Genomic DNA, 26,815 nt, shown 5'->3' with positions numbered 1-26,815 from the left:
AGAAGCAGAGAGACAGTATGGTGGGGAGGTGAGAGAAGCGGGTAGCCAGCTTGCCCCTGTGTGCATGCAGAACGACTGTTAACTGCACACGTGCAAGTGCACCGCACGCGTGCAAGTGCACCGCACGCGTGCAGGATTACTGCCCGCCCCTGCCTTAAATGAAGTGCTCTCTAGAAAAAATATAGAAATACTTCATACAGACATTCTTATAAGGGAAAAATCTGACATTTTTGTATCAGCATAGTTTTGCACCATTGTCCTAAGATAACTGTGCATTGCTGCACATGTGTTTACAGTCTGATAATCCTGTTCCCTCACAAAGTGTTGTAATTGTGCATTATGAGGAACACAAATTCTTATATTTGTGATACTCACTTTTAATCTCAAAAGCTTCTGCATCAAGAAGAAGAAAATTTCCTTTTCCTTCATCATTGCTGTCACCCAATGTCGATATCATTATTTCTCCAGTTGGAAGGCAATGTGTTGTGTGAAGTGCAGTAACATCAAGTTGACTTATTATATCTTGAGGATCTACAACCTTAAAAATTCATAAATGGCATCAGTTCACTACAGTATAGGAAAACAACAAAACATAAATAACTTTTAATACATGTCTAATAGAAAATCCACTTTGAAGAGTTGCGAAATGAAAGTAGAACAAACTAGTGTGTTATTCTAGGACAATATATTCATGGTTTCCTCCCCTTTTTTACTCCACCTCCATCAACTTCATGTTAACAGTGAAAAATCAATTTGTTTGTTTTGGTCCAGTTTTCCTTCGAGCCATGAAATCCCGCCAATATATCCTCAGTCTTCAGGTTAATGTCTACTTTCTTTGCTGTGACAGTGTCCCTATCCACCAACCCATCTATAGCTTGAACTACTTCTAATCAGCTCCAAATTTGGTCCTTGTTATTCCTTGTTAAGTTTCTGACGCATATAATCCTCTCATAAGAATTTCTTTATACAAGTAGTACTTCAGCATGGCTACAATGCTATCAGTTATGAAATCCAGCCAGAAGCTTCATCACACAAACTGTTATGGTCTTCCAGTGTCAGATGAGATGATCTTAAAATTAGGTGTGACCTAGCACTGATTGCTTTCTGTTCTATCCATTTCTGCTGAATCACCAAATCAAATGATTTTAATTTCTTGGTCTTGTCAGTCTTTTCACAGTCAGTGCTCATCCCCTTATCCCCACTCAGGGATTTGGAACAAGTAAAATGACACAACACTGGAGACTACTTCTGTAAAGTGTATTAACAACCAATAACACTTGGGGCTAATCCACTCAAATTAACAATTATGTAAATTAAAATATTTCCATTTTATTCATGCAACTGAGCCTATTAATTGCTGAATTCTTTATGTTACATAAGACAGCAGTGTCATAGGGAAAGGTCAAACAGTTAACATATATCCGTGAAACAGTTTGAGTGTGTCTGTTCTATCAAGTTTTTGGACCCATCATCCTTGCCAAAATTTCACAAAATATTAAGCAACAGTATGTTACTGAGGAATATTTCTTGAAATGGACAAAAATGAATTCAAATGAGAAAGAACTGCTGGCCTGAACTTACCTTGAGGAGGTGAAATGTGTAGTACTGCTGATACACATATATTAAAGTAAAAATGACACACTATCATAGCTTTCAGAACTAATAGTTCTTTCTTCACAGATTAGAGAGGAATAGTATGGTGAATATTATAAAGGGAATGGCAGGTCACTTGCATTCCAGGATGACAGTGGCCTACCTGTACTGAGGATGCAGGTAGGCACAAGAATTTGTCTATATTTTGCATCCTGAAGAAATGCTGGCCCACAAATGTCTCCTAATGTATTGGTTTTCTTGACTTATTGCTACGGCATTTTTCCAAAATTTACAGGAATTTTTTTCATATTTGTAGTGTGAATGTAAACAGTTACAATAACATTAATTAATAAAATGTTACTGAGTTGACAGCCACTTTAAATAATCAAATATGCAACATTCTGCTGTATTTTGATTACATCACTCTCAGAATTAGCCTTTGCCTTCAAGTAAGAGTAATATGAACTCTTCTAACAAACTTCGAGAGAATGCAGGCATTTTCAAGTAGTTCTGAAGTGCCTTATCACATGTCACAGACTACCACCGAACCACCAACATGCAAAATATTTGACTGTCAGCAGTTATAGCTATTTACATGAACAACAAACAGAACATTTGATGCTTATGTACACTGTCTCGAGTGTTGACGATGACAAATATTTTATACATCAGTTGTTTTGTTGTAGTCTGACGTGCTGCAGTTCTTCAAACCACTTCGAAGTGACTGTATGCCAGAATCAACAGTGGGAAAACGTAGAATATCATTCTACAGGAATCACCTACTGAAAATGTTGTCAATTCATAAATACAGTGTGACTGTGATTCCAAGCAAAGTGAAAAACTTCCACAGATTCTTAAGAAAAGTTTGATAGCAGGAGCTGAAGTTTCCCATTGACTTTTAAATTTAATGTTGGAATATTAGAAATGTAAGGTCTGAACTAAGTTTTGATATTAAAAATGAATTAGTTAATTACCTGTTCCATTCTGGTCACTATAGTATCTTGTTTATGGAAACACACAACACATAATTATTAAAAAACTCATAAGCAGATCAAGGTGCTCCATGCCAAGTAAACACAGTTTCCGTCAGTATCTTTCTTGATGCTGTACACTGAAGTTTCTTTGCACAATTGTAGAACATGTTGATCACTATGTCCTCAACAGTCTGAAACACTATGGACTGTCACATACAATATGTGATCAAAAGTATCCGGACAGCCCCCAAAACATACGTTTTTTATATTAGTGCATTGTGCCGCCGCCTACTGCCTGGTACTCCATAACAGCAACCTCAGTAGTCATTAGACATCATGAGAGAGAAGAATGGGGCACTCCACGAAACTCACGGACTTCGAACGTGGTCAGGTGAATGGGTTTCACTTGTGTCACATGGCAGGGATTGGGTATGGCGGATGCCCAGTGAACGTCATCTGCCACCATGTGTAGTGCCAACAGTAAAATTCGGAGGTGGTGGTTTGTTATGGTGTGGTCGTGTTTTGCATGTAGGGGGCTTGCTCCCCTTGTTGTTTTGCATGGCAATGTGACAGCACAGGTCTACATTTATGTTTTAAGCATCTTCTTGGTCCCCACTGTTGGAAGAGCAATTCAGGGATGGTGATTCCATCTTTCAACATGATCAAGTATCTGTTCATAATGCATGGCCTGTGGCGGAGTGGTTACACGACAATAACATCCTGTAATGGACTGGCCTGCACAGAGCACTTACCTGAATCCTGTAAAACACCTTTGGGATGTTTTGGAATGCCGACTTCACGCCAGGCCTCACCGACCAACATCAATACCTCTCCTCAGTGCAGCACTCCTTGAACAACTGCCTACCATTCTCAAAGAAACCTTCCAGCACCTGACTGAATATATGCCTCCAAGAGTGGAAGCTGTCCTCAAGGCTAAGACTGGGACATCATCATATTGAATTCCAGCATTATCGAAGGATGGTGCCATGAATTTTTAAGTAATTTCCAGCCAAGTGTCTGGATACTTTTGATCATATAGTGTATTTTAGCATCTAAGGAAACAGCCCAATAGCTTCAGCTACTGTGCAGTAGTAGAAACTAGGTCCACTCTCATATCAAGTTTAGTCTTTTAAACAGTGTTTGTTAAAAGGAGACCATCAAAAGTAGTCTGTCAATGCCATACATGGTCTCAAGACAAGACCACCACAACACATCAATCATTGGCACGAACTGTAATGTAGCCAAGAACACTGTTCACAGAGTCATGTTTTTAGTCAAGTGCAAAATAATAGTTGATGGTTTAAACAACTAATGAACTATTATTCATGAATGAGGGGTACTTTATGCCAAGTCACTGAGAATGAAACTGAATTCCCAGCAAATATTCAGGAGCAACATTGACCTATATATTGTTCTTAGTAAGCCTTTTTTCCCTTCAGATGAACACTAACTTGCCACTTCTCTTCGAGACCTGGGTATTCTTACTTTCATCTGGGCAATATTAGGAAAAACAGTGTGTTCAAAGAACACGATTTCCTAAAAGCTTAGCTGTTTATGAATCTGTGTTAGGGATTGACTACAAAATTGTGTTTGATAAAAGTCATCATTTTGTAAATGAACAAGTACCTGCTGAATCAGTATTATCTGCAAGAATTCAAGATTCAAATTTCCACTTAACAGTCTCAACAATGTCAATGTTATGCTTCTGAGCACACTTCTGTATTCATGCCCCAGCAAACAAACACAAAGGACTAGTTGAGAAATTGTGTTCAACTACAAACTAGGGACATCAATGTATCTGGTAGCACATGTACATAAAAATGACACCAATAATCATGTGGCAAGGAAACAAACATTGAAAGTCAAAGGATATTTTACCACTTTGTGTAACTGACAATTTAGGAACATTGTTCTAAAACCACTTTGTGTAGCTGACAATTTAGGGACATTGTTGTACTTCACACAAAGAAGGTAGAAAATACCAAAAGTGGATCATGTATCAATTTTTTTTCTCTTTATTGACATGACCGTTGATTCACAACTGAGGTTCCAGCTCTGATATTTTACGTGACTCTGAATTTGTTTACAAGGGTTGAAGATGCAAAATTTTCTTCAAAGAATCTGTATCCCATCAGCAGCTACAGGGAGGGCAGATAATTACAACACTCACAGATGCAGTAGCAAACTCATGACCAAATATGCTACAGTAATCATTGTTTGAAGTTTCTGATTTCTTGGTAATAAATAAAAATAGCTATCAAAAGATACATTGCCTGTATCTTCCTGGCTTAATTTTCTGATCACTGTAATGGAATTCTGCTCTTTGAGCCAATTTACACATTTATTATTAAATTCTTATTTCATTTGCTTTCCCCTAAAATACCATTAAAAAACCCTCGTATCAGTAAATCACTTAAAAATTTTGATGTTCTTACCACTTTTAGCTTTCATATCCACTCATATTTCTCAAGACATCAATATGTAAATGCAAAATAAAACTGTAACAAATGAAGCAGGCAGAAAAGAAATACAGATGTTTAAAAAATGAGTGACAACATGCAAACTGGCTATGCAGGAATAGCTAGGAGCTAAATGTAATGCCATAGAAACATGCATTCCTACAGGAAATATAGGTGCAAACTATAGGAAAATTAGAGACCTTAGGAGGAAAGAGAGGCATTAGTAAGGAGCATAAACAGAATTCATAAGACCAAACTGCAGTAATAAGAGTCAAAGAACATGAAATGGAAGCAGTAGTTGAGAAGGGAGAAAGACAAGTTTGTAACTTATCCCCAGTATTACTGAATATGAAAATTCAACAAGCAGTAGACCAAGGAAAATGTAGTACAGTTCAGTGAGAAGAAATACAAACTTTGAGAGAGTTGCAACTTCAGAAACAGCAAAGGACTTGGAAGATCAGCAGAATCAAATAAATACTGTATTGAAGAGAGGTTATGATGAATATTGGCAAAAGTAAAACAATAGTGATTGTGTGCAGTCGAATGAAGTCAGGTGATGAGGGGGAATTAGATTAGGAAAGAGGAGGGATGAGAGAGGGCAAGAGGAGAGAAGTAGACAAAGGTAAAGGACTATGTAAGTGTGTTGACAGGTTAGAAGGCCAGTCACAGACATCTCTGTCCCCATTAGATGCAGTGCCACTTGTGAAAGCAGCCACTGGATCTATGAACTTAGCTGCAACCACTTTGCTCCATTCTAGATGGGCTTGACATCTACCAAGCTGGCTGTTTGCATAGATGGCTGCTACTAGACAGAAGCCAAGAGACAGATGGACCACCAAGTTTCTGGTCATGCCACCCAACAAGATGGGATTCACTTTAATGACTGTTTCACAGCCTGTAGCATCCAGATTCTTCCCACCAACTTTTCTGAACCGTGCAACGGGGAACTCTAGTTACAACATATTCTTCATTCCTGTAACCCTCTTGCCTCAGCTTCTGCTAATCCCCATCTTCTACATCTACATCTACATCTACATCTACATTTATACTCCGCAAGCCACCCAACGGTGTGTGGCGGAGGGCACTTTACGTGCCACTGTCATTACCTCCCTTTCCTGTTCCACTCGCGTATGGTTCGCGGGAAGAACGACTGTCTGAAAGCCTCTGTGCGTGCTCTAATCTCTCTAATTTTACATTCGTGATCTCCTCGGGAGGTATAAGTAGGGGGAAGCAATATATTCGATACCTCATCCAGAAACGCACCCTCTCGAAACCTGGCGAGCAAGCTACACCGCGATGCAGAGCGCCTCTCTTGCAGAGTCTGCCACTTGAGTTTGTTAAACATCTCCGTAACGCTATCACGGTTACCAAATAACCCTGTGACGAAACGTGCCACTCTTCTTTGGATCTTCTCTATCTCCTCCGTCAACCCGACCTGGTACGGATCCCACACTGATGAGCAATACTCAAGTATAGGTCGAACGAGTGTTTTGTAAGCCACCTCCTTTGTTGATGGACTACATTTTCTAAGGACTCTCCCAATGAATCTCAACCTGGTACCTGCCTTACCAACAATTAATTTTATATGATCATTCCACTTCAAATCGTTCCGCACGCATACTCCCAGATATTTTACAGAAGTAACTGCTACCAGTGTTTGTTCCGCTATCATATAATCATACAATAAAGGATCCTTCTTTCTATGTATCCGCAATACATTACATTTGTCTATGTTAAGGGTCAGTTGCCACTCCCTGCACCAAGTGCCTATCCGCTGCAGATCTTCCTGCATTTCGCTACAATTTTCTAATGCTGCAACTTCTCTGTATACTACAGCATCATCCGCGAAAAGCCGCATGGAACTTCCGACACTATCTACTAGGTCATTTATATATATTGTGAAAAGCAATGGTCCCATAACACTCCCCTGTGGCACGCCAGAGGTTACTTTAATGTCTGTAGACGTCTCTCCGTTGCTAACAACATTCTGTGTTCTGTCTGCTAAAAACTCTTCAATCCAGCTACACAGCTGGTCTGATATTCCGTAGGCTCTTACTTTGTTTATCAGGCGACAGTGCGGAACTGTATCGAACGCCTTCCGGAAGTCAAGAAAAATAGCATCTACCTGGGAGCCTGTATCTAATATTTTCTGGGTCTCATGAACAAATAAAGCGAGTTGGGTCTCACACGATCGCTGTTTCCAGAATCCATGTTGATTCCTACATAGTAGATTCTGAGTTTCCAAAAACGACATGATACTCGAGCAAAACACATGTTCTAAAATTCTACAACAGATCAACGTCAGAGATATAGGTCTATAGTTTTGCGCATCTGCTCGACGACCCTTCTTGAAGACTGGGACTACCTGTGCTCTTTTCCAATCATTTGGAACCTTCTGTTCCTCTAGAGACTTGCGGTACACGGCTGTTAGAAGGGGGGCAAGTTCTTTCGCGTATTCTGTGTAGAATCGAATTGGTATCCCGTCAGGTCCAGTGGACTTTCCTCTGTTGAGTGATTCCAGTTGCTTTTCTATTCCTTGGACACTTATTTCGATGTCAGCCATTTTTTTGTTTGTGCGAGGATTTAGAGAAGGAACTGCAGTGCGGTCTTCCTCTGTGAAACAGCTTCCACCTGCCTACTACTCCCCTGCTCCCACTCCAGCACTACACGTCATCTATCCTGTCAATGCACCTAAATGGTCCTTTTCCCTTTTCTACTTCTCTCCTTTCCCTTTCTCACACACATAGCATACTACTAGTGGATTAGCTTCCACAAGAAACAATTGTCAACACCAAGGTTTACTGTGACACCCTTACACAACTTAGATGCAGAATTCAACTAAAGCAACAGGGAAAGTCATTGAAAGGAGTGCTCCTCAAGTATGAAAATGTGTGGCTCCAGACCAGCAATGCCTTGATTACAAAGCTGACACCACTGGGGTCGTTTCCTGTGAAATATATTCACCACACTTTACTACATCTAATTACGCTTTATTCGATAACATAAAGGAGGCACTGTGAGGTAGGAAGTTCAGCAACAATGAATAATTGCAAGCGGCTGCCCATTAGTGGGTTTGTAATACCTTCAGACAGTGACTCCATGATGCAGCAATGGAGTTCCCAGGAAGTGGCAGTCATAGATTGATATCAGCGGGGAGTACATTGAGAGATCCGATGAGCATTGACTCATGTTAATTAATTAATAAGGTACAAAAACTGCTACTGTAAATCATTCCTGAATGCCTCTCATACATTCCCAACTAAACAGTCTATTGAGGCACATTAACTGGCATAAGTCGATCAGTTAATGTGCTTTGATACACACTGTTAGTTGGAATATACATAGGATGCCCACCAAAGCATAACTAGATTTGCACAAGTGCAAGTTTATATTTTATCAAGCAAAAATGCTTAATGATGAAACATAAGTTATTACCTTCAAAATGATTGCATTTTAAAAAGAATTACATAAATAAATACAACTGAAGGAAAAATAATCAGTTTTATCTATCATAAACAGCAGAATTTTCTGTATACTCAACAAGCATGGAAGAAAGAGAAATCAGTACAGTGAAAATAACAAACAATGAAAGTCAGTTTTATATAAGATTACAAACCTTGTGCATTCGAGGTGCTCTCTCATTGGTTCCAACATCGATAACATACACTCTTGAACTGCCGAGTGATGGCAAAATCAGCTTGTCTCTACATTTTGTTGAATCTTCATGGCAGCTACTACAAACATTCCATCCTGAGTGATGGAGTTCATCACCTAGGTAAGGCATTGGCAGACGATGTATTACCTGTAAAGAGTACCAGTTTTCAAACTGTATCTTTGACACAACATAGAACACTCATTTTATTGTCATAGCAGATCTTAATAAATCAATTTGGAAGAGCCTCATACTTCATATGAGCACTGATGAAGAATAGCTATGAATACACAGATATTTTTAAATTCACAATCTTTGAGTTACAAGCACAGAACAAAAGGAAATTAATTTCTGCCACATTACAAATTGTCCGACAAACAACACTTCCTCCCTTATCACTACTAAAGGAAAACAAGCATCTGCTTGCATTAAAATTGATATTTAAATGAACAGAACTGAAATAAGCAGCAATATGGTAAACATGAGTTTCATAACCATCTCAGTTTGTTCTAATTTTAAGTAGATTATCTGAAAGAGTAAATTATCTTAACCAGAACTGTTACAGAGAGGCTCCACTCACCTGGCAGAATGTAGGACTATCAGGATCAATGTCAACAGTTGCCAAGAAGTCTGGTCTAGTCTTTCGAGCTTCAGCAGGCTGAATGCAAGGTACATACACAATTTTTTCTCGAGGTCCACACCGCATAGCTTCCAAGGGAGATGCATAGCCAGGACCACAACCATGACCTGAAAGAAAGAAGTATTGAAAAAAATGAAAACTAACAAAAACAAAGGGTATAAAAAGCATTAATACCAGTAATAGCTGATACAAGTTATGATTATAATTTATTCAGAAAACTATGACAAGCAAGAAAGAAATCACCAACTAGCATGTGCAGTACAAAACTTTTAACTGATACAATACAAAAGCTCCTGAAGCTTCATCCATTCACATGTACTGTAGCACAAACCTTATCATGAAGAACAATCTTGTTGTTTACAAATGTTGAGACAGATGGAAGTATTTATTACAAATTACTTCCAATGCTATAGTAACAAAGAAGTTGGTAGTATGCAAAAATGATTTATATTACTGATTACCTTGCAATGAGTTAAATGATAAGTGGTGAATATATTACTGGTCTTTTTGATTGCTTGGACAAAAAAAGACAAAGGAAAAAGTCTGGACACAAATCATTTCAGGTCAGGACCATCCAGCAATAGGAAAATTATGGGATTTGAAACATAAATGTTGGATCATCCATTCCAGTCATCAGAATTGTCATTCTCCAACTTCCACCTACTGGTATTTATTTCGATTTGTGGTTGAAAAACATTCAGATGTCAGTGAAGGGGTTAACATAGCCATGGGTGGTCAAAATACCCTGAGCTAAAAAGGGGACCGCCTTCAAATAAAAAAAACGTTTTTTAATTTCTTTCAGTGGTTGTGTTAATTGATGTATATGAAAATGTGTGAAAACATCATATACCTGTGGTGAGCTAGCAGCAATCACATGACGTAGGGTAACAAACTCTTAGACCAACACTACAGCTCTGCCACAGGAGAATCTTTGAATTAGTCTGTTCTGAGTTTCTGGGGTGTACACTTGTTCTCTGCTGCGTCTGTAACTAATAATAAAGTGCAGATCCACAGTATTTGTGATCTCCATTATATAACCTGCAGCATTTTCACCTACATCTACTATAAATTGGTGACCCTGCATCAAATGATGTTATCAGCTGTGGATTAGTCTACATTCTAAATCTCATATTGCTTGCAACAACAATGGAACCATCTTAAAACCTTAGTCATTGAGTCAAGCAAATACAAGACGGTGACTTATACAGTGTTGAATTCACTGCTTCATGTCAGCTGTGAATTCTTACCTTTGTTTAATTGTGAAACTGATATTTTCTTGTGCAGTGTCAGTTGTATCAATAATGATCAATAATGATTCCCAACCTTCTGGCTGATTTTGGCAACTAATGAAACTCTTCAATAAACAAACAAGATGGTTCTCAACAAAACCATCATGGATAGGCACTGATGTGGTTTGATTAGGTAACAACTCCTGCACTGTTTACAGTTTTGCAGAGTATGCGTACATTGCCATTCATGGCACATCTGGCTGGGCTATGCACAGGCACCTTCCCAAGTTTTGTTTCTGTGCCATGGCCTTCACACAAGAGCTTGTCAGTTACCATCCTTTGACCAACTGCAGTGCTACATGAACCCAGAATTTTAATGGCAGTCGTGTGCACCTAAATTCACTGGCAGAACTGCCAACCTCACAACCAGACATGTGGTTTGCTGTCACTAAGTGCACTGTCCACAATTATGGCATTTCTGATGATAGCCCAAGTTCGTCACCTTACTGCACCACCTTGGTGATCATGCCGACCCCATAAATTATATTATATTGTTACTCTGGATATCAACAAATGTGATGTGGTAGAGACTGCACCTTGCCTGATGTCTTATTCGAACACCAGAAAAGCTACTACGTCAACTTACCTACATAAAATGTTTAGGTACTCATGCCAGACCACACCTTGCAGACACTATAGATTGTGAAGTTTACCTCCTCAGTTAGCAATGATCTCACATGACCATGAAGCATTGCAAAGGAGGTTAATTTCAGTGGACAGACTTTTTATAGTGTTACAACATCAACAATGCAATAATTCAATGGACATGATGTCTGGCTATGCCTCAGTCAGGGAACAGGCTGTGACAACAGCAGGGAGCCAAACGATACTGAGCACATGTGCATGCTGCCGAGGATATTGTCACTCTCACTTGCTCTACTCAGACCCACAAAGTGATTAGAGGGGTGGCAAACCTTTGACATTTAACTGCATGGCATACTGACTGCTGTTACAGTTAATGGACTTTATACCAGCATGGACTCTACTTGACGCCAAAGACATCTAGAAGTAGCATTACAATACACATATACAACATTCTGCACATTGACTTGGATGACAAAAAAATTATAATGCAAATGGACTTGCACCAGTTACAAGCTGAGGAGATCTCAGTGAAACTAATCAACAGTCTTGTAGTTGTGGAAGGACAATGAGATGAGCAATGGACTCATGGGAGCACACTCATAGGAACATTCTCCCAAGAATACAGTCTCTCATAGGATGTCACTCTGGATTCTGTCACACCCACATTATCAGCAAATGGGGTTCTCACAGTTATGGTTTTTAAAAAACATAGTCGGCTCCAGCATTCACCAATGGAGTAAGGCACATGAACTGCCATCACAGTGATGCCTTCCTCTTCAGCACTGAGGTCCACTCCCATTTTGGACGACCTCACTGGCTGTCACCTCAACTTGTGGAATACCACCTTTTTTTTTTTACTACTACTGATCTTTTACGTTCTACCTACTCCACGCACTTAAAACTGTCAAGCACTGCCCCTGTGTTAGCAGCCAGCCATGGCATGGCTGATCACGTGCACCTGTGTGAAGATGAGATTTGCAGCTGCACCATCCACAACCCCAGTGTTCTGCATTACCAGGGTGCGTGGAAGCTCTGAGGAAACTTAGCAGTGATTGCATGATGCTTCATAAGGAACCTCTTTGGCCAGCACTAAGGCACAGGACAATCTTCGAATTAGTTCGTTCTGAGCTTCTGTGATGTACACATGCTCTCTGAGATATCTCTGCCTAGTAATGAGGTTCAGGTTCATGGTATTCACACTCTCCATTATTGAACCCAGAGCATCATCACTTATGTTGGCACTACAAACCACTAGTCTTCGTCTGTACATTCACAATTAGTGGAAAGATGACGTACTGACAAAACAAATTAAATGTTAAAAAATTTGCAGATGGCAATGACAAAGATACAGAAATGAGGTAGCTTCATCAACTGTGCCAAAAAAGTGACCACCAAAGTATGCAAGAGGAAAGATTATATAAACTCTGCAAACTCCTTATTGGAAAACTAAGTGCATATAAATATTTAAAACATTGAAACAGCAGCTTTAAACTGTCACACTTCAGACGTATTCTGAAATTTTCATCAGACAGTTGGCACAGTTGTCTCTTTCTACCAAGTTTCCTGGTGTAAAGTTTCAAGTGACACCATTACACCTAATGTAACATAATATTTACATGTAAAACCAGTTCCAAAAGACCATTACAAGCTCAATGAAGCAAAACATGTACATACTTTGATTAAAATAACTTTATGATTGATGTTTTGGTAAGGTGAGTGATAGGGGCCACCTGACAGCCAATCGTAGTAAATTCTCAAGTGCCAAGTGTCCAATGTGTTGGCTGTTTTGTACTAATTAACACTTTTCCACTTTCTAGAATTTTTGTCTGATTTCTGCTTATATGTGGAATTTCTGCTTGCTCATTTTTTAGTAGCTGCAGTTACAGATTTAACATGTCTTTAATAATAGTAAAGCAATTATGAAGACTGTAGCCAGACAAATGAATAATTTAAATCAAACCTACATTCAGTTTTGTACTATGACAGATTCACTTCAGTTATTAGTTTCACTTGCACTGCCACTAATGCAATCATTCATTCTGGATTGCTCCACTGCAGTGGACTGAGTCTGCATTAACCCAGATATGAGTGCTGCACTTCAGGAAGAAATTTTGCAGAGGAGCTTAAAACTTCTTATATTGGGTACTTCTTTATTCTACCTTCCAACATATAGCATTAGTGGACACTTCACCCAACTGCCCATACTATTGTTTAAAGCAATATTTACCTTCCATTGTTGAGTCAGCATTATTGTATGTGTATGAGAAAACTTTGTTTGCTGAAAATGCATTATCTGCCTGATCTTCTGGTTGATGCGTAAGTATAACCTCTCTGTGCACACATGTATTTGAGAAATAACTGTTTGCATATTCTCTCAGAATGTCAGATTAATATAGTAAAGGATAATATGGGTTTTTGAATGCGTGATATAATCTCAGTGACTGTCTGTTTAAGCACATTATCCTAGAAGGACATTAGCTTCTAGCATACAAAAACAGCTAGGCGAAGTTGGGGTTAATTGGACCCATGTTTTCTTCTTCCTTTGAAACCGTGCTTATAGAATGGGACTTTTAAAACTTTTATTCGTGATGCTTGAGAAAAACATGTACAAAGAAACTATAGGAACTTTAATTTTTGCGTTGTTTCGCACAGATTTTATAGAACTGGAGAAGAACTTTGACACTACATTGGACAATTTAACCCGTGCCTGGGTTAACTGGACTGGTATGTAGGGGTTAATCTGACCCCTCTGTTAAATAAATTATTACAGGACGCTAAATACAAAAACTTATTGTGTTGTGACTCGCCGATCATTCAAAGCGCCGCCGCGCAATTACGCGTGCCCTCTACGTGCGGCGCTGTCTGCCAGCCATGCAGCAGCTGCGCCACCTAAGCGGCCAGCCGAGCAGCGGCCGCTAGACTGGGACTCAGTGCTCATTCGACTGCTACCGTGTACACATGTCTTGCTTGTCAACTTGCTCTGTGACTTATACGTGTTGTGTCGTTCTGAAATATATGTGTTAAACTTGACGTTATAACATATTGTAACACTGTTAGTAACAATTCTAAATACACCTTTATAAAATATTTAAAAAATTGTGGAAATAAAACTAGTGCACAACGAATTTAGCTACATCAATCGAGAACCAAATCATATTTTCATAGCAAGTCCTAGTGCCATATATTGGATTGGATAGTTTGACAATTACTTAATTTAAAGAAACAAGGGTACCATCTTCTTCTGCAGCTTATAATTTTGTAGTAGAAACAACTGTAGTAAAACATTTTACTTCCCAGCCATCATCATACATTTTAAAGACTTGAGCAACATAATAGTGACCACTCACTCATGGCAGTTTCCCCTCCTACTCTGACTAGAATGAAGCCCCCTTCTTCTCTGTTTCAACATTTTGTCACCACTTGTGCAGAGTCAGTATTAGAGGAATCGATGTACTGGACGTAGTCAGCATCTTGAGAGTTGCTGCTGCTCTCTTCCAATTTATGGCATTCAACTGAAGGTTTTACTTCATTGAATGTATGCTTTTTTGGCAAATGCTTTGATGTGGTGTCTCTGCTGATAGATCTAACTTTGTTCAGCTGATGTACTGGTAAGGGTAGTTGATTTTTGTTTCTTTCTACCTGTTGTTGTCTTTCTTGCACCGGTCTGGGAATACTGCAAAACTTTCATAGGATGTATAATTTCTGTTTGCTAATCTTGTCTGGTATCCAATATTCTCCACATTTTATTTTAAGGTTTGCTAGCATCTTCTCCCAATAAGTCATCACAGGTTGGTGGTGAATTAATAGAGGTATGCCTGTTGCATTTGATGAGAAGAAAATCTTGGTCAGTAATTGTCTTTGAATTGAAAGACTCAATATCAATAGCACTACGGCCTCTCAAGATGTTGGAGACAGAAAGAAGAAACAATTTCACTGTTTTGTTTTGTCTTAGGACACGTATGTGCCCATGTCAGAACCGTAGAACATGAAGACAAATAAAAATGAGTTAAAAACGAGTACACATTAAGTCCAACTGATGGAATGAAAGACAGCTATAAACAGGGTCTTGGAGAAATGTCATAAAATATGCCGTAGAGAAATGGATGTCCTGAACTAAGATTAAACATCTCTTGCCATATTACTATGACAGATAAAACATAAAATGCAGTCAACAGCCTGCACGTTGTTTGCTAAAATGGCCGATAACTCAGGTGGCAAACATAAATGAGAACATAAGCAGTTAAAAATAGGGCATTCTGTCAGGAAATGGCAAACCGTCAGAGGTTGAGAGCAATGAGCACAAAGTGGTGGGGGAGCACCACTTAACAAATGGCGATGGCTGAAAGGAAAGTGCCCGTGAGAGAGCCAAGAGGAGGTCATCCAAGATGTTGTGAGGCTTAACTGCCTGGAGCTAGTTCCCATGAAGGGTGGACATGTGGTGTTACCAAAGTGATGTCACCTGCTGACAGACGGCAACACAGAGATCATCAGAGGGAATGGGAGAACTAGTGGGCTAAGGTATGAGGACTGGAGCCTTGGCAGTAGCGTCAACAGCCTCATTTCCCATCAGACTGATGTGACCAGGACAGCTTTCCGGACCTGTTGCACATGAAGGCTTTGAAGGGCACTGAGAGAGTTGGAGCAGAGCTGCTGAATGTAATGCGTGGTCTGATACAGAGCAAAGAGCTCTGCTGTAAATACTGAGCAGTGTTCCAGAAGCAGATACCCAAAATCATCAGTGCCAATGATGAAGGCACACCTAACACCACAGTCAGTCCAAGAGCCATCAGCGTACACAAAGACACTATCACAAAGCTCCATGCAAAGGTCTTCAGCGATAGAGCAAGGTTGGAGAAGCATCCTTAGGAAGCAAATGAAGGCCAAGATGAACACGGGCCACTGCATGCAGCCACAGTACTGAAGAGGTCACACCCATCGAGAAAGTGGCAGATAGCATGAAGATACGCTGCTTGAGCAAAAACCGAAAGCAAACTCCAGTAGGTAACAGAGAAGAGGGACGTGCCCCGTACTGACGATCAAAGGAGTCATCGAAGGAGATGTAGGTTGGTTGGTCAGGTATGGCAGATAAACAGCATACGTATCTGCTGAGGAGAAAGTCATGGACAGCGGTAGTTCAGCAGCTTCGGCATACAGGCTCTCAATCGGGCTATTATAAAAGGCACCAGTGACCAAATGGATGCCATGATGGTGATAGTACTGAGACGGCATAAGAGAGATGGATGTGCAGATGCATGAACGATACACCCATAATCTAGTTTCGAATGGACGAGGGACTGATACAATCCGCTCCCCAGAAAGTACCGCTGAGGACACTAGGACACTGAGGAACTGTGTAACGTGGGCAGCCATGTAAGATGCATGGGAGGATCGAGAAAGTTTCCTATTGAGCATGAGCCCTAGGAATTTCGCTGTTTCAATTACCGGAGGAGCAACAGGCCCAAGATGTAAAGGCGGTGGAAGAAGCCAATTGCATCGCCAGTAATTCATATGAACAATTTTGACAGTGGAAAAGCGAAAGCCATTGTCAACGCTCCATGAGTAAAGACAGTCGAGACATCACTAAAGATGCTGCTCAAGGAGACAAGTCCGTGGAGAACTGCAATAGATCGCAAAATCATCAACTAAAAGGGAGCTGTAGATGCCTGGCAGGAGACAGGACATTACAGGGTTAATGGCAATAGGAAAGAGAACGACAGTCAGGACCAGGCGCGGCTCGTGGTTTCTATACTGGGGAAGGCTGCTGCATTTATCGATCGGAGCCAACGTAGACCTCGGGTTATGCTACAGATTAGTCTGACATAAACAACTAAGAATTCAGGTGGACGGGGTGGGCAGATCACTCTCTACCCATAATTTTACGTACTGTATCTTCTATAGTCAGGTATTAAATATTATTAGAAGCTAACTTCGAGTTAAAATCTTTGGTAAGTGTTTTTATACGTCATCATTACATTTCCTGACACTTTGCAACAAATCATATGGAAAGACGCGTTTCGGAGAGATCTTTAATGCGGGTCTGGATGCACAAAGTTCTTTCACTTTCATTCTATGGCCGTGTTCCAAGTTTTTACCTATTAAATTGCACACTTAATTCATATTGCGCTTGTTTCAAACTCGCGGTATGTCGCAGATATTCACCAGCAAGTAAAACTCACTAAAATCTTGCAAAATATACTCCGAAAAAGAAACTTGCTAATATTACACGGTATCAACAAAAGCAGTCAGCATCAGCAAGCAAGGAAAGTAAAGTAATGGGACAAATTTCGCGCGCTTGGTCCTCTAACCACTTAGGAAACTCTCGCTAGATGGCAGTACTGGTATGTTACTGTGTGTAGTGCACTCTGGCGGGATATTTGCAAACTTATTCTAAATGTGGATAAAATAGCCAATGGCTGAAACAAAACAACTATGTAAAACATTATCAAAACAATAATACTAAACGTCGATTAATGACGCATCGAAGCGTAGTAGAGATGTGCAGAGACAGAGATTGGATAGCGAAGTTTCGGCCACTCTACATTCCTTTATTACATAGATAGTGGAACCTGAAAAATGTGTGGTGGTTGGTATGACACCCTTAGGCTGCAAGCTCTGAGCCTTCGGGTCGCCCAAAAAGAGCAGTACTATGTAGAAGCCACGCCCCCAAACCGCTACTGCATGCAGCTTACGGACGTTCCATGGCGCAGCCTAAACACTACTAACCGTTCGGAAAACATCTATCGATACAAACAGTTCCAAAAACGTTGACCGCCGTTATTTTAATCGGAATGGGAAATATGCGAAATTCGTCCCGATAATTTAAATTATGTAATACGATCTTGCAAAATTTACTTTAACATATATTTTGGGGCGGCTCCGCCTCAGAGCCTTTAATTACGAGCCGCGCCTGGTCAGGACGGAACCCTGAGGCACACTTTTCCTGGATAAAGGTGTCCGACTAGGCAGAACCCACGTGAAGCTTGAAAACTAGGAGCGTGCGGCCACTGAAGCCCTACAGTTAAAGTGTACGGACGATACCAGCCCCCCAGCAGATGTATTAGGCTTTTTCTATATTGAAAAACACGGCCAGAGTCTGGTATTTCCACCAAAAACCATGCACGACATGATAAAGTGACGAGATGGTCAACTGCAGGACGGTGCACTCAAAATCCACACTGTGCAGTTGTTAGTAAATTGCGGGACTCGAGTCACCATACCAACCAGGCATGCATGAATAATACGTTCTATCCCCTTGCAAACACAGCTGGTGACAGAAATGGTGCGATAACTAGAAGGAAGGTGTTCGTCCTTGCCAGGCTTAGGTATGGGTATGACATTGGCTTCACGCCAGCATCTTGGGAGCGCGCCCTTTGATCTGATGCAATTGTACGTAAGAAGGAGAAAGTGCTTGCCCGGAAGAGAAAGGGTCTGCAACATCTGAATGTGAACATTGTCCAACCCCGGGGAGGAGGATCGGGATGAAGTGAGAGCATAATCTAGCTCCCTCACAGTAAAGACGGCATTGTAGCACTCGCGATTCTGAGAAGAGAAAGGTGTCACCCAAGCCGCCTCCACTGGTTTCCGGTGGAGGAAGGCAGGTTGATGGTGGGTGGCGCTCGAAATCTCCGCTAAATAGCGGCCCAAGGTGTTGGAGATATCAGTAGGGTTCACTATGACATCATCTGCTACTGTCAAAGCCGGAAATTGGGGTATGGGTCTTGGCCCCAGAGAGCCGTCGGAGGTTGTCCCACACGATGGAAGAGGGAGTGGAAGATTTAAGAGAACTAGTTAAGGGAATCCAGCTAGCTTTTCTGCTACCAGAAGATCTCAACGAAACTATGCATGCAACTGTTTGTAACGAATGCTGTTTGCCATCATAGGATGACGGTTAAAAATGCAGAGAGCACGTCTCTGTGCACAAATTGCATCGCAGCATGCCTCAGTCCACCAAGGGACCGGGACACGCTGGGGTAAAGAGGGAGTGTGAGGAATGAAATGTTCTGTGGTGGTAAGCGTAATATGTAAGATATTCTACTAGTTCATCGGAACTGGGGAAATGTTGTTCATCGAAGGTCGCAAGGAAGGAGTAAAGCCTCCAGTCGGCTTTAGAAAGCTACCGCCGGCCGCAGTGGCCGAGCGTTTCTAGGCGCTTCAGTCTGGAACCGCGCGACCGCTACGGTCGCAGGTTCGAATCCTGCCTCGGGCATGGATATGTGTGACGTCCTTAGGTTAGTTAGGTTTAAGTAGTTCTAAGTCTAGGGGACTGATGACCTCAGATGTTAAGTCCCATAGTGCTCTGAACCATTTGAAAAAAGCTGCCATTTGGGTGTTGCAGAATATCATCACTAATTTTCAAAATAGTTACAAATCACAAATCGCTCACCATTCACAACTCAGTCAGGAAATGTTAACCTGGAGGCAATATGTCTACACCAATATCAGCACACTGGCCCACATTATTGGAACATAATGTTTGGTAGTGACTGGAAACAAGGGAATATCGTTCCTTAGTCGCACACAACTTTTCGATTTCTATCAAAACAGCGACTCCTATCAGCGAACATGCGGTAGCTCTTTAGAAAGTGAAGAACTAGTAGGTGCATGCAGCATCTTGAAAGGTTGGGTGGCTACACACCAGCTGCACTGCCCCTGCCACTGCAATCTGTTAATCACAAAGTTATTTTAATAGAAATTTAGTTTGTTTACAGTGTTCTGAACACGTGCTCCCAAGATCTGGATCAGCTGTCGACACCAGGCCACTAACGTTATGTGTCTGGACGCCGCCAACATTAACGATCTAACGATACACTACCTGTGTGTGTCGTATCCACTACGAAATGATTGTCGTGTCATGTCCTGTTGAGTCAAATGAGATAGCATATGTGTACTGTCAAAACTGTGTCAAGAAAGCACAACTTGTTTCTCCCTCACCACCCTTCACCTTTCGACTGTCATCATGGGTTGGGATTTGGTAACCGAAGCTTCCTTCCTCTGTTCACAAACCCCGTGGAAACCCACTCAGAATGTCATGAAGAAACAGTTTCTATTAAAATGTGGTGAATCAGAATTGTGAGATACTTTTAAACCAGACAATAAAATCTCTTCCGAGATGAAAGCGAAAACATCGATAGGGTCTTGTAAACACTTGTAAATGCTGAAAACGAAGGTGACTATTACTAAATATCTTCTGCATGTGATGCAAAAAGTGTCACATTTTTTTATTTAGTTCAGAATTTTTAGGTTGGTGCTTACATTCGTAGTACCTTTGTTTTGCATGTTGGTCTTCCGGTAGCTATGGATAAATTTACTGATTGTCTTTTTTTATTTGTAGCTCAGTGTTGCTATTTGAGTTCACGTATTGTCATTTTATTTTGGAGGTAGTGAATGGAGCTGCGGACGCTAGAAAATGGAGTGCCAAGTGGAGATATCTGAGAATTTCCGACATATTCTTCCGTTTGAGATCAACAGAGGGGTGACAACAGCAGAGGCAGCCAGAAACGTTTGCGCCTTATATGGGGATAATGCCACTGGAAAGAACACAGCAATAAAGTGGTTTTCTCGTTTTAAGGAGGCTCGTTTTCACTTTAGTGACTCTCTTCATTCAGAAAGAACTACGGGGTTTGATGAAGATCGTTTAAATCCATTAATCCATAATGATCTACGTCAGTGAACTAGAGAGTTGGCAAATGTGATGACCTGTGATCATCATCGTGCGACATTTGCATATCATAGGAAAGATTCAAAAATCGGGTGTATGGGTATCGCATACTCGAAGCCAAAATCACAAACATCGGCGAGAGGCCATAAGTGCATCTCTGCTTGCTCTTCGTCAACTGGATCGGAAACGACACCGACTATTCCTATCCTGTAGCGTTACTGGTGACGAGAAATGGTGTCCTTACGTTAACCCAAGGAAAAGAAAGGAATCGTTGAGCCCAAACACAGTAGCGACCTCTCCTACAGACACATGCACGCATCCACAATTCCGATCTCCATCGAGAACCCTTAAAGTAACTTCCTATGCGGCTGAAAATGCGTTTCGAACGTGGCTCGACGTGTTCTTCGCCGCTCAACCACATGATTTCTACAGCTGCGGCATCGGAAACGTGCCCCTCGCTTTGGCAGACTGTTGTAAATAGTGAAGGAGAATATACACTGACAGAAAAAAATCGCAGCACCAAAAAATATTTAATGTCAGGGACAAACTTCGGGAATACATTTGTTGAGGTAACATTTTTAAGTGATTAACACTGTAAATTCAGAGGCTAATATAAGCGCGAGATAAGGCATTGCAAATACGAAATGCTGGTATATTAATGACCGATGTAACCGTCAGAATGTTGAATGCAAGCATGCAGTGTGTTGTACAACAGAGGAAAGTCCACTGGACCTGACGGGATACCAATTCGATTCTACACAGAGTACGCGGAAGAACTTGCCCACCTTCTAACAGCCGTGTACCGCAAGTCTCTAGAGGAGCGGAAGGTTCCAAATGATTGGAAAAGAGCACAGGTAGTCCCAGTCTTCAAGAAGGGTCGTCGAGCAGATGCACAAAACTATAGACCTATATCTCTGACGTCGATCTGTTGTAGAATTTTAGAACATGTTTTTTGCTCGCGTATCATGTCATTTCTGGAAACCCAGAATCTACTCTTGAGGAATCAACATGGATTCCGGATACAGCGATCGTGTGAGACCCAACTCGCTTTATTTGTTCACGAGACCCAGAAAAAATTAGATACAGGCTCCCAGCTAGATGCCATTTTCCTTAACTTCCGGAAGGCGTTCGATACAGTTCCGCACTGTCGCCTGATAAAGTAAGAGCCTACGGAATATCAGACCAGCTGTGTGGCTGGATTGAAGAATTTTTAGCAAACGAAACACAGCATGTTGTTCTCGATGGAGACGTCTACAGACGTTAAAGTAACCTCTGGCGTGCCACAGGGGAGTGTTATGGGACCATTGCTTTTCCCAATATACAGGGTTATAACAAATGATTGAAGCGATTTCACAGCTCTACAATAACTTTATTATTTGAGATATTTTCACAATGCTTTGCACACACATACAAAAACTCAAAAAGTTTTTTTAGGCATTCACAAATGTTCGATATGTACCCCTTTAGTGATCGGCAGACATCAAGCCGATAATCAAGTTCCTCCCACACTCGGCGCAGCATGTCCCCATCAATGAGTTCGAAAGCATCGTTGATGTGAGCTCGCAGTTCTGGCACGTTTCTTGGTAGAGGAGGTTTAAACACTGAATCTTTCACATAACCCAACAGAAAGAAATCGCATGGGGTTAAGTCGGGAGAGCGTGGAGGCCATGACATGAATTGCTGATCATGATCTCCACCACGACCGATCCATCGGTTTTCCAATCTCCTGTTTAAGAAATGCCGAACATCATGATGGAGCACCATCCTGTTGAAAGATGAAGTCGGCGCTGTCGGTCTCCAGTTGTGGCATGAGCCAATTTTCCGCGGGCTACGCGTTCAACCGTTTCTTCGCTCACTGCAGGCCGACCCGTTGATTTCCCCTTACAGAGGCATCCAGAAGCTTTAAACTACGCATACCATCGCCGAATGGAGTTAGCAGTTGGTGGATCTTTGTTGAACTTCGTCCTGAAGTGTCGTTGCACTGTTATGACTGACATATGTGAGTGCATTTCAAGCACGACATACGCTTTCCCGGCTCCTGTCGCCATTTTGTCTCACTGCGCTCTCGAGCGCTCTCGCGACAGAAACCTGAAGTGCGGCTTCAGCCGAACAAAACTTTATGAGTTTTTCTACGTATCTGTAGTGTGTCGAGACCATATGTCAATGAATGGAGCTACAGTGAATTTATGAAATCGCTTCAATCATTTGTAATAGCCCTGTATATAAATGACCTAGTAGACAGTGTCGGAAGTTCGATGCTGCTTTTCGCGGATGATGCTGTTGTATACAGAGAAGCTGCAGCATTAGAAAATTGCAGTGAAATGCAGGAAGATCTGCAGCCGATAGGCACTTGGTACAGTGAGTGGCAACTGACCCTTAACATAGACAAATGTAATGTATTGCGAATACATAGAAAGAAGGATCCTTTATTGTATGATTATATGATAGCGGAACAAACACTGCTAGCAGTTACTTCTGCAAAATATCTGGGAGTATGCGTACGGAACGATTTGAAGTGGAATGATCATATAAAATTAATTGTTGGTAAGGCGGGTGCCAGGTTGAGATTCACTGGGAGAGTCCTTAGAAAATGTAGTCCATTAACAAAGGAGGTGGCTTACAAAACACTCGTTAGACCTATACTTGAGTATTGCTCATCAGTGTGGGATCCGTACCAGGTCGGGTTGACAGAGGAGATAGAGAAGATCCAAAGAACAGCGGCGCGTTTCATCAGAGGGTTATTTGGTAAGCGTGATAGCGTTACGGAGACGTTTAACAAACTCAAGTGGCAGGCTGAGATGCGCTCTGCATCGCGGTGTAGCTTGCTGTCCAGGTTTGGAGAGGGTGCGTTTCTGGATGAGGTATCGAATATATTGCTTCCCCCTACTTATACCTCCAGAGGAGATTACGAATGTAAAATTAGAGAGAATCGAGCGCGCACGGAGGCATTCCGGCAGTCGTTCTTCCCGCGACCCACACGCGACTGGAACAGGAAAGGGAGGTGATGACAGTGGCACGTAAAGTGCCCTCCGCCAAACGCCGTTGGGTGGTTTGAGGAATATAAATGTAGATGTAGATGTTCACGTTCCGGATGTCATTTTGTGGGATGGGTTTCCATGCCTGCTGCAGTTTGTCGGTCAATACAGGGACAGTTAATGTTGTTTGTGGGTGACGCTGGAGGTTTTCGTCCGATGATGTCCCATATATGCTCGATTGGAGACAGATCTGGTAATCAAGCAGGCCAAGGCAACATGTCGATAGCCCGAGAACATGTTGGGTTACAGTAGCGGTATGTGGAGGGCGTTTTCGTGATGCAAAACACCCCCTGGAATGCTGTTCACAGCAGATCGAATCATCAGACTGACGCACAAATATGCAGTCAGCCTGTTTGGGATAACCACAAGAGCGCTCCTACTGTAATATGAAATCGCGCTCCAGACCATAACTCCAGATGTAGGTCCAGTGTGTCCAGTGTGTCCAGTGTGTCTAGACAGGTTGGTTGCAGGCCTTCTACAGGCCTCTTCCTAATCAGCACGCGGCCATCACTGTGATCGAGACAGAACTAGCTTGAATCACAAAACACATCATCAGACCTTCACCCAGCCTTCCAATGAGCTCTCGCTTGACACCACCGGGGTCACAAATTGGGTCAATAGAATGAGCACTTAAAGGTGTCTGGCTTGGAGCTGTCCTTGAAGTAACCGATATGTAACAGTTCGTTGTGTCACTGTGATGACAACCGGTGCTCAACCTGCTGCTGCAGATGGAGTACGATGCGCCAGAGTCATACGTCGAACACGATGGTCTTCTCTTCTGTAGTACCACGTGGCCGTCCGAATTCGCTCTAGTTGCGACCGTAGATTCTCGTGATCACTGCTGCCAGCAGTCACGTACAGTTACTACATTCCAGCCAAGTTTTTCTGCAGTATTGCAGAAGAAACATCCAGCTTCTCGTAGCCCTATTACATGACCCCGTTCAAAGCCACTGAGGTGTTGATAATGTATTCTCTGTCGCGTAAAAGGCATTCTTGACTAACATCAACTCACCACGTCCAAAGGTAACTAACGCTCACGACATTTCCTACACGTGTTTAAAGCAAACCTGATTTGCATCCTCATAGGGGCGCTCCTAGCGCCACGCTCATTGCGACTGGCCCGAAATTTGAATAGATGTCATCTTTCAGGTGTAGAAACCCGCCAACCAATTTTCGTTTGCGTCGCACGACTCCTCCTCGGTGTTGAGATTCTTTTCGGTGAATGCATTATTGATGACTGAAGTCGCTGTTACGTGTGTCTGTTGCGTTTATTAAACTTATGGAAAAAAGCTACGAAGTTATGTACCAAACTAATATAACGGTTGTCACGCTGCAAAGATGCGCCAGTTGATGGTATGTCATAAAATGAATGCATTTTTAACTGACAGACCGAGAAATTCACAACCTTTCCTTGTACAAGCAATCACTTTTCCAGGGCTCCATGCATGAACGGAACAGAAATAGCTGCGTACGGCAGTATCTTCTGCCGAGCCTTTATAGTGATTTGGGAAGTATCCCATGTGTTCGAAATATCTTACGTGTAGTAACGTAATATAGAAACGTTTTCCGTCTTTCCACACCCTTTCTATTTTTGTGTGTCCCCACACTCTTTGCAAAGGAGAATAAATAAAATCATCAAATGCACCCTCGTGTATAGATGAGGCAAAATTCTGATTGATTATACTGGTTTATAACAATAACTTCTACCCATCGTTACAAAGAGAACACTCCTCATTTGAAACTATTTCAATACTGGTAGTTACACATCTTTTTAAAGAAAACATAATTTCCCCGAGCATTTTTCAAATTCGTTACTCATTTCGACGGTACGAGAATCTTCTGGCTACATACTCTAATCGATTCTAACAAACAGAGTGAGCCATCGTGAGTGCTGTGAAGCTTGGCATCAGATATCAATTAGATTTTGTGATGTTTTGCCTGCATGTGTTTTGTTTATAGGTGTAATTGTGATGTCGTGCCTGTCCTTTAACAGTATAGCTCTTAGTTGTTTGCGGGGTGTGGGCAGCGTTAGCTCGGGTTTTATTGTATACTAGCTATATAGTCCAGTCAAATAGCAGATATACCTTGCAAAAGGTGGGGTAGAAGAGTTAATTTTTTCAACTCGTTCATATGGTTGGAAAGATTAGAAAATCGAGTTTTGTCAACAAAATTTCGCTTCGGAAAACTTTCTGCAGTCAAAAAACTTGGAAAATTTAGGCCTTTTTCAGTTTTTCCAAAATATCTCAGTTTCATTTGCTCCTATCGCTTTAATGTATTTTCTTTTTTAAAGAGCACAAAATTTTCTACAAATTTGATTCTTGCCATTTTTTTCTACTCCCAAGATCTAAGGCGCTACAGCGCCTCAAAAAATACCAATTTTTCAAATTTTGAGCATAGTGGCAAGATGCCTTATTTTTTAACACTATTTTTTCAGTTTCTGTTTGTGTAGTATAAATACATTATACATCATGTTATATGTTGGAATTTACCACCTCACTTTCAGGTATTCAATTTCTCTGTATGCAACATGGCGATTGCTGGTCACCCAACTACTGTGATTCTTACATCACTACCTGAAATTCACTATGGGCCACCTCAGCCCTGGTATTTGTAAAACTATAAATATAAAAATACATCATTAAGAGACATAGGCAGAGACACACACACACACACACACACACACACACACACACACACACACACACAAAATAAATTGTCTCAGAAAACTGAACTATTATTAGCTGCAATAGGCAACCTAATTGGGTAGGTAATTATTCTTGTGTATAAAAGCCACACAGACATTAAAAATAAGTAGCTTTATTGCAATTAAAATGCATTGTCAGTTACTAATAAATGTTGACAGTTCTGGGTGTGTAATACTTGTAATATCGCACTTTAGCGCACTTGAGACAGATATGAGCATCACTTCC

At 41.3% G+C, this 26,815-nt stretch overlaps 1 protein-coding gene across 1 annotated transcript in view; it reads right to left on the bottom strand.

Annotated features, from left to right (window-relative positions):
• Nucleotides 1–26,815, bottom strand: part of LOC126175736 (methanethiol oxidase-like) — a 130,998-nt gene that overhangs the window by 37,803 nt on the left and 66,380 nt on the right. Inside the window, exons 2-4 of the mRNA XM_049922687.1 lie at nucleotides 9,259–9,425; nucleotides 8,643–8,828; nucleotides 376–538 (exon numbers count right to left, since the gene is read on the bottom strand). Of these exons, the coding sequence (XP_049778644.1) occupies nucleotides 376–538; nucleotides 8,643–8,828; nucleotides 9,259–9,425 (516 nt within the window). The remainder of the gene's footprint in view (nucleotides 1–375; nucleotides 539–8,642; nucleotides 8,829–9,258; nucleotides 9,426–26,815) is intronic.

This window comes from Schistocerca cancellata, chromosome 3 (genome assembly GCF_023864275.1).
Source record: "Schistocerca cancellata isolate TAMUIC-IGC-003103 chromosome 3, iqSchCanc2.1, whole genome shotgun sequence".
NCBI lineage: Eukaryota > Metazoa > Arthropoda > Insecta > Orthoptera > Acrididae > Schistocerca > Schistocerca cancellata.
This window is presented reverse-complemented; position numbering and strand designations above follow the sequence as displayed.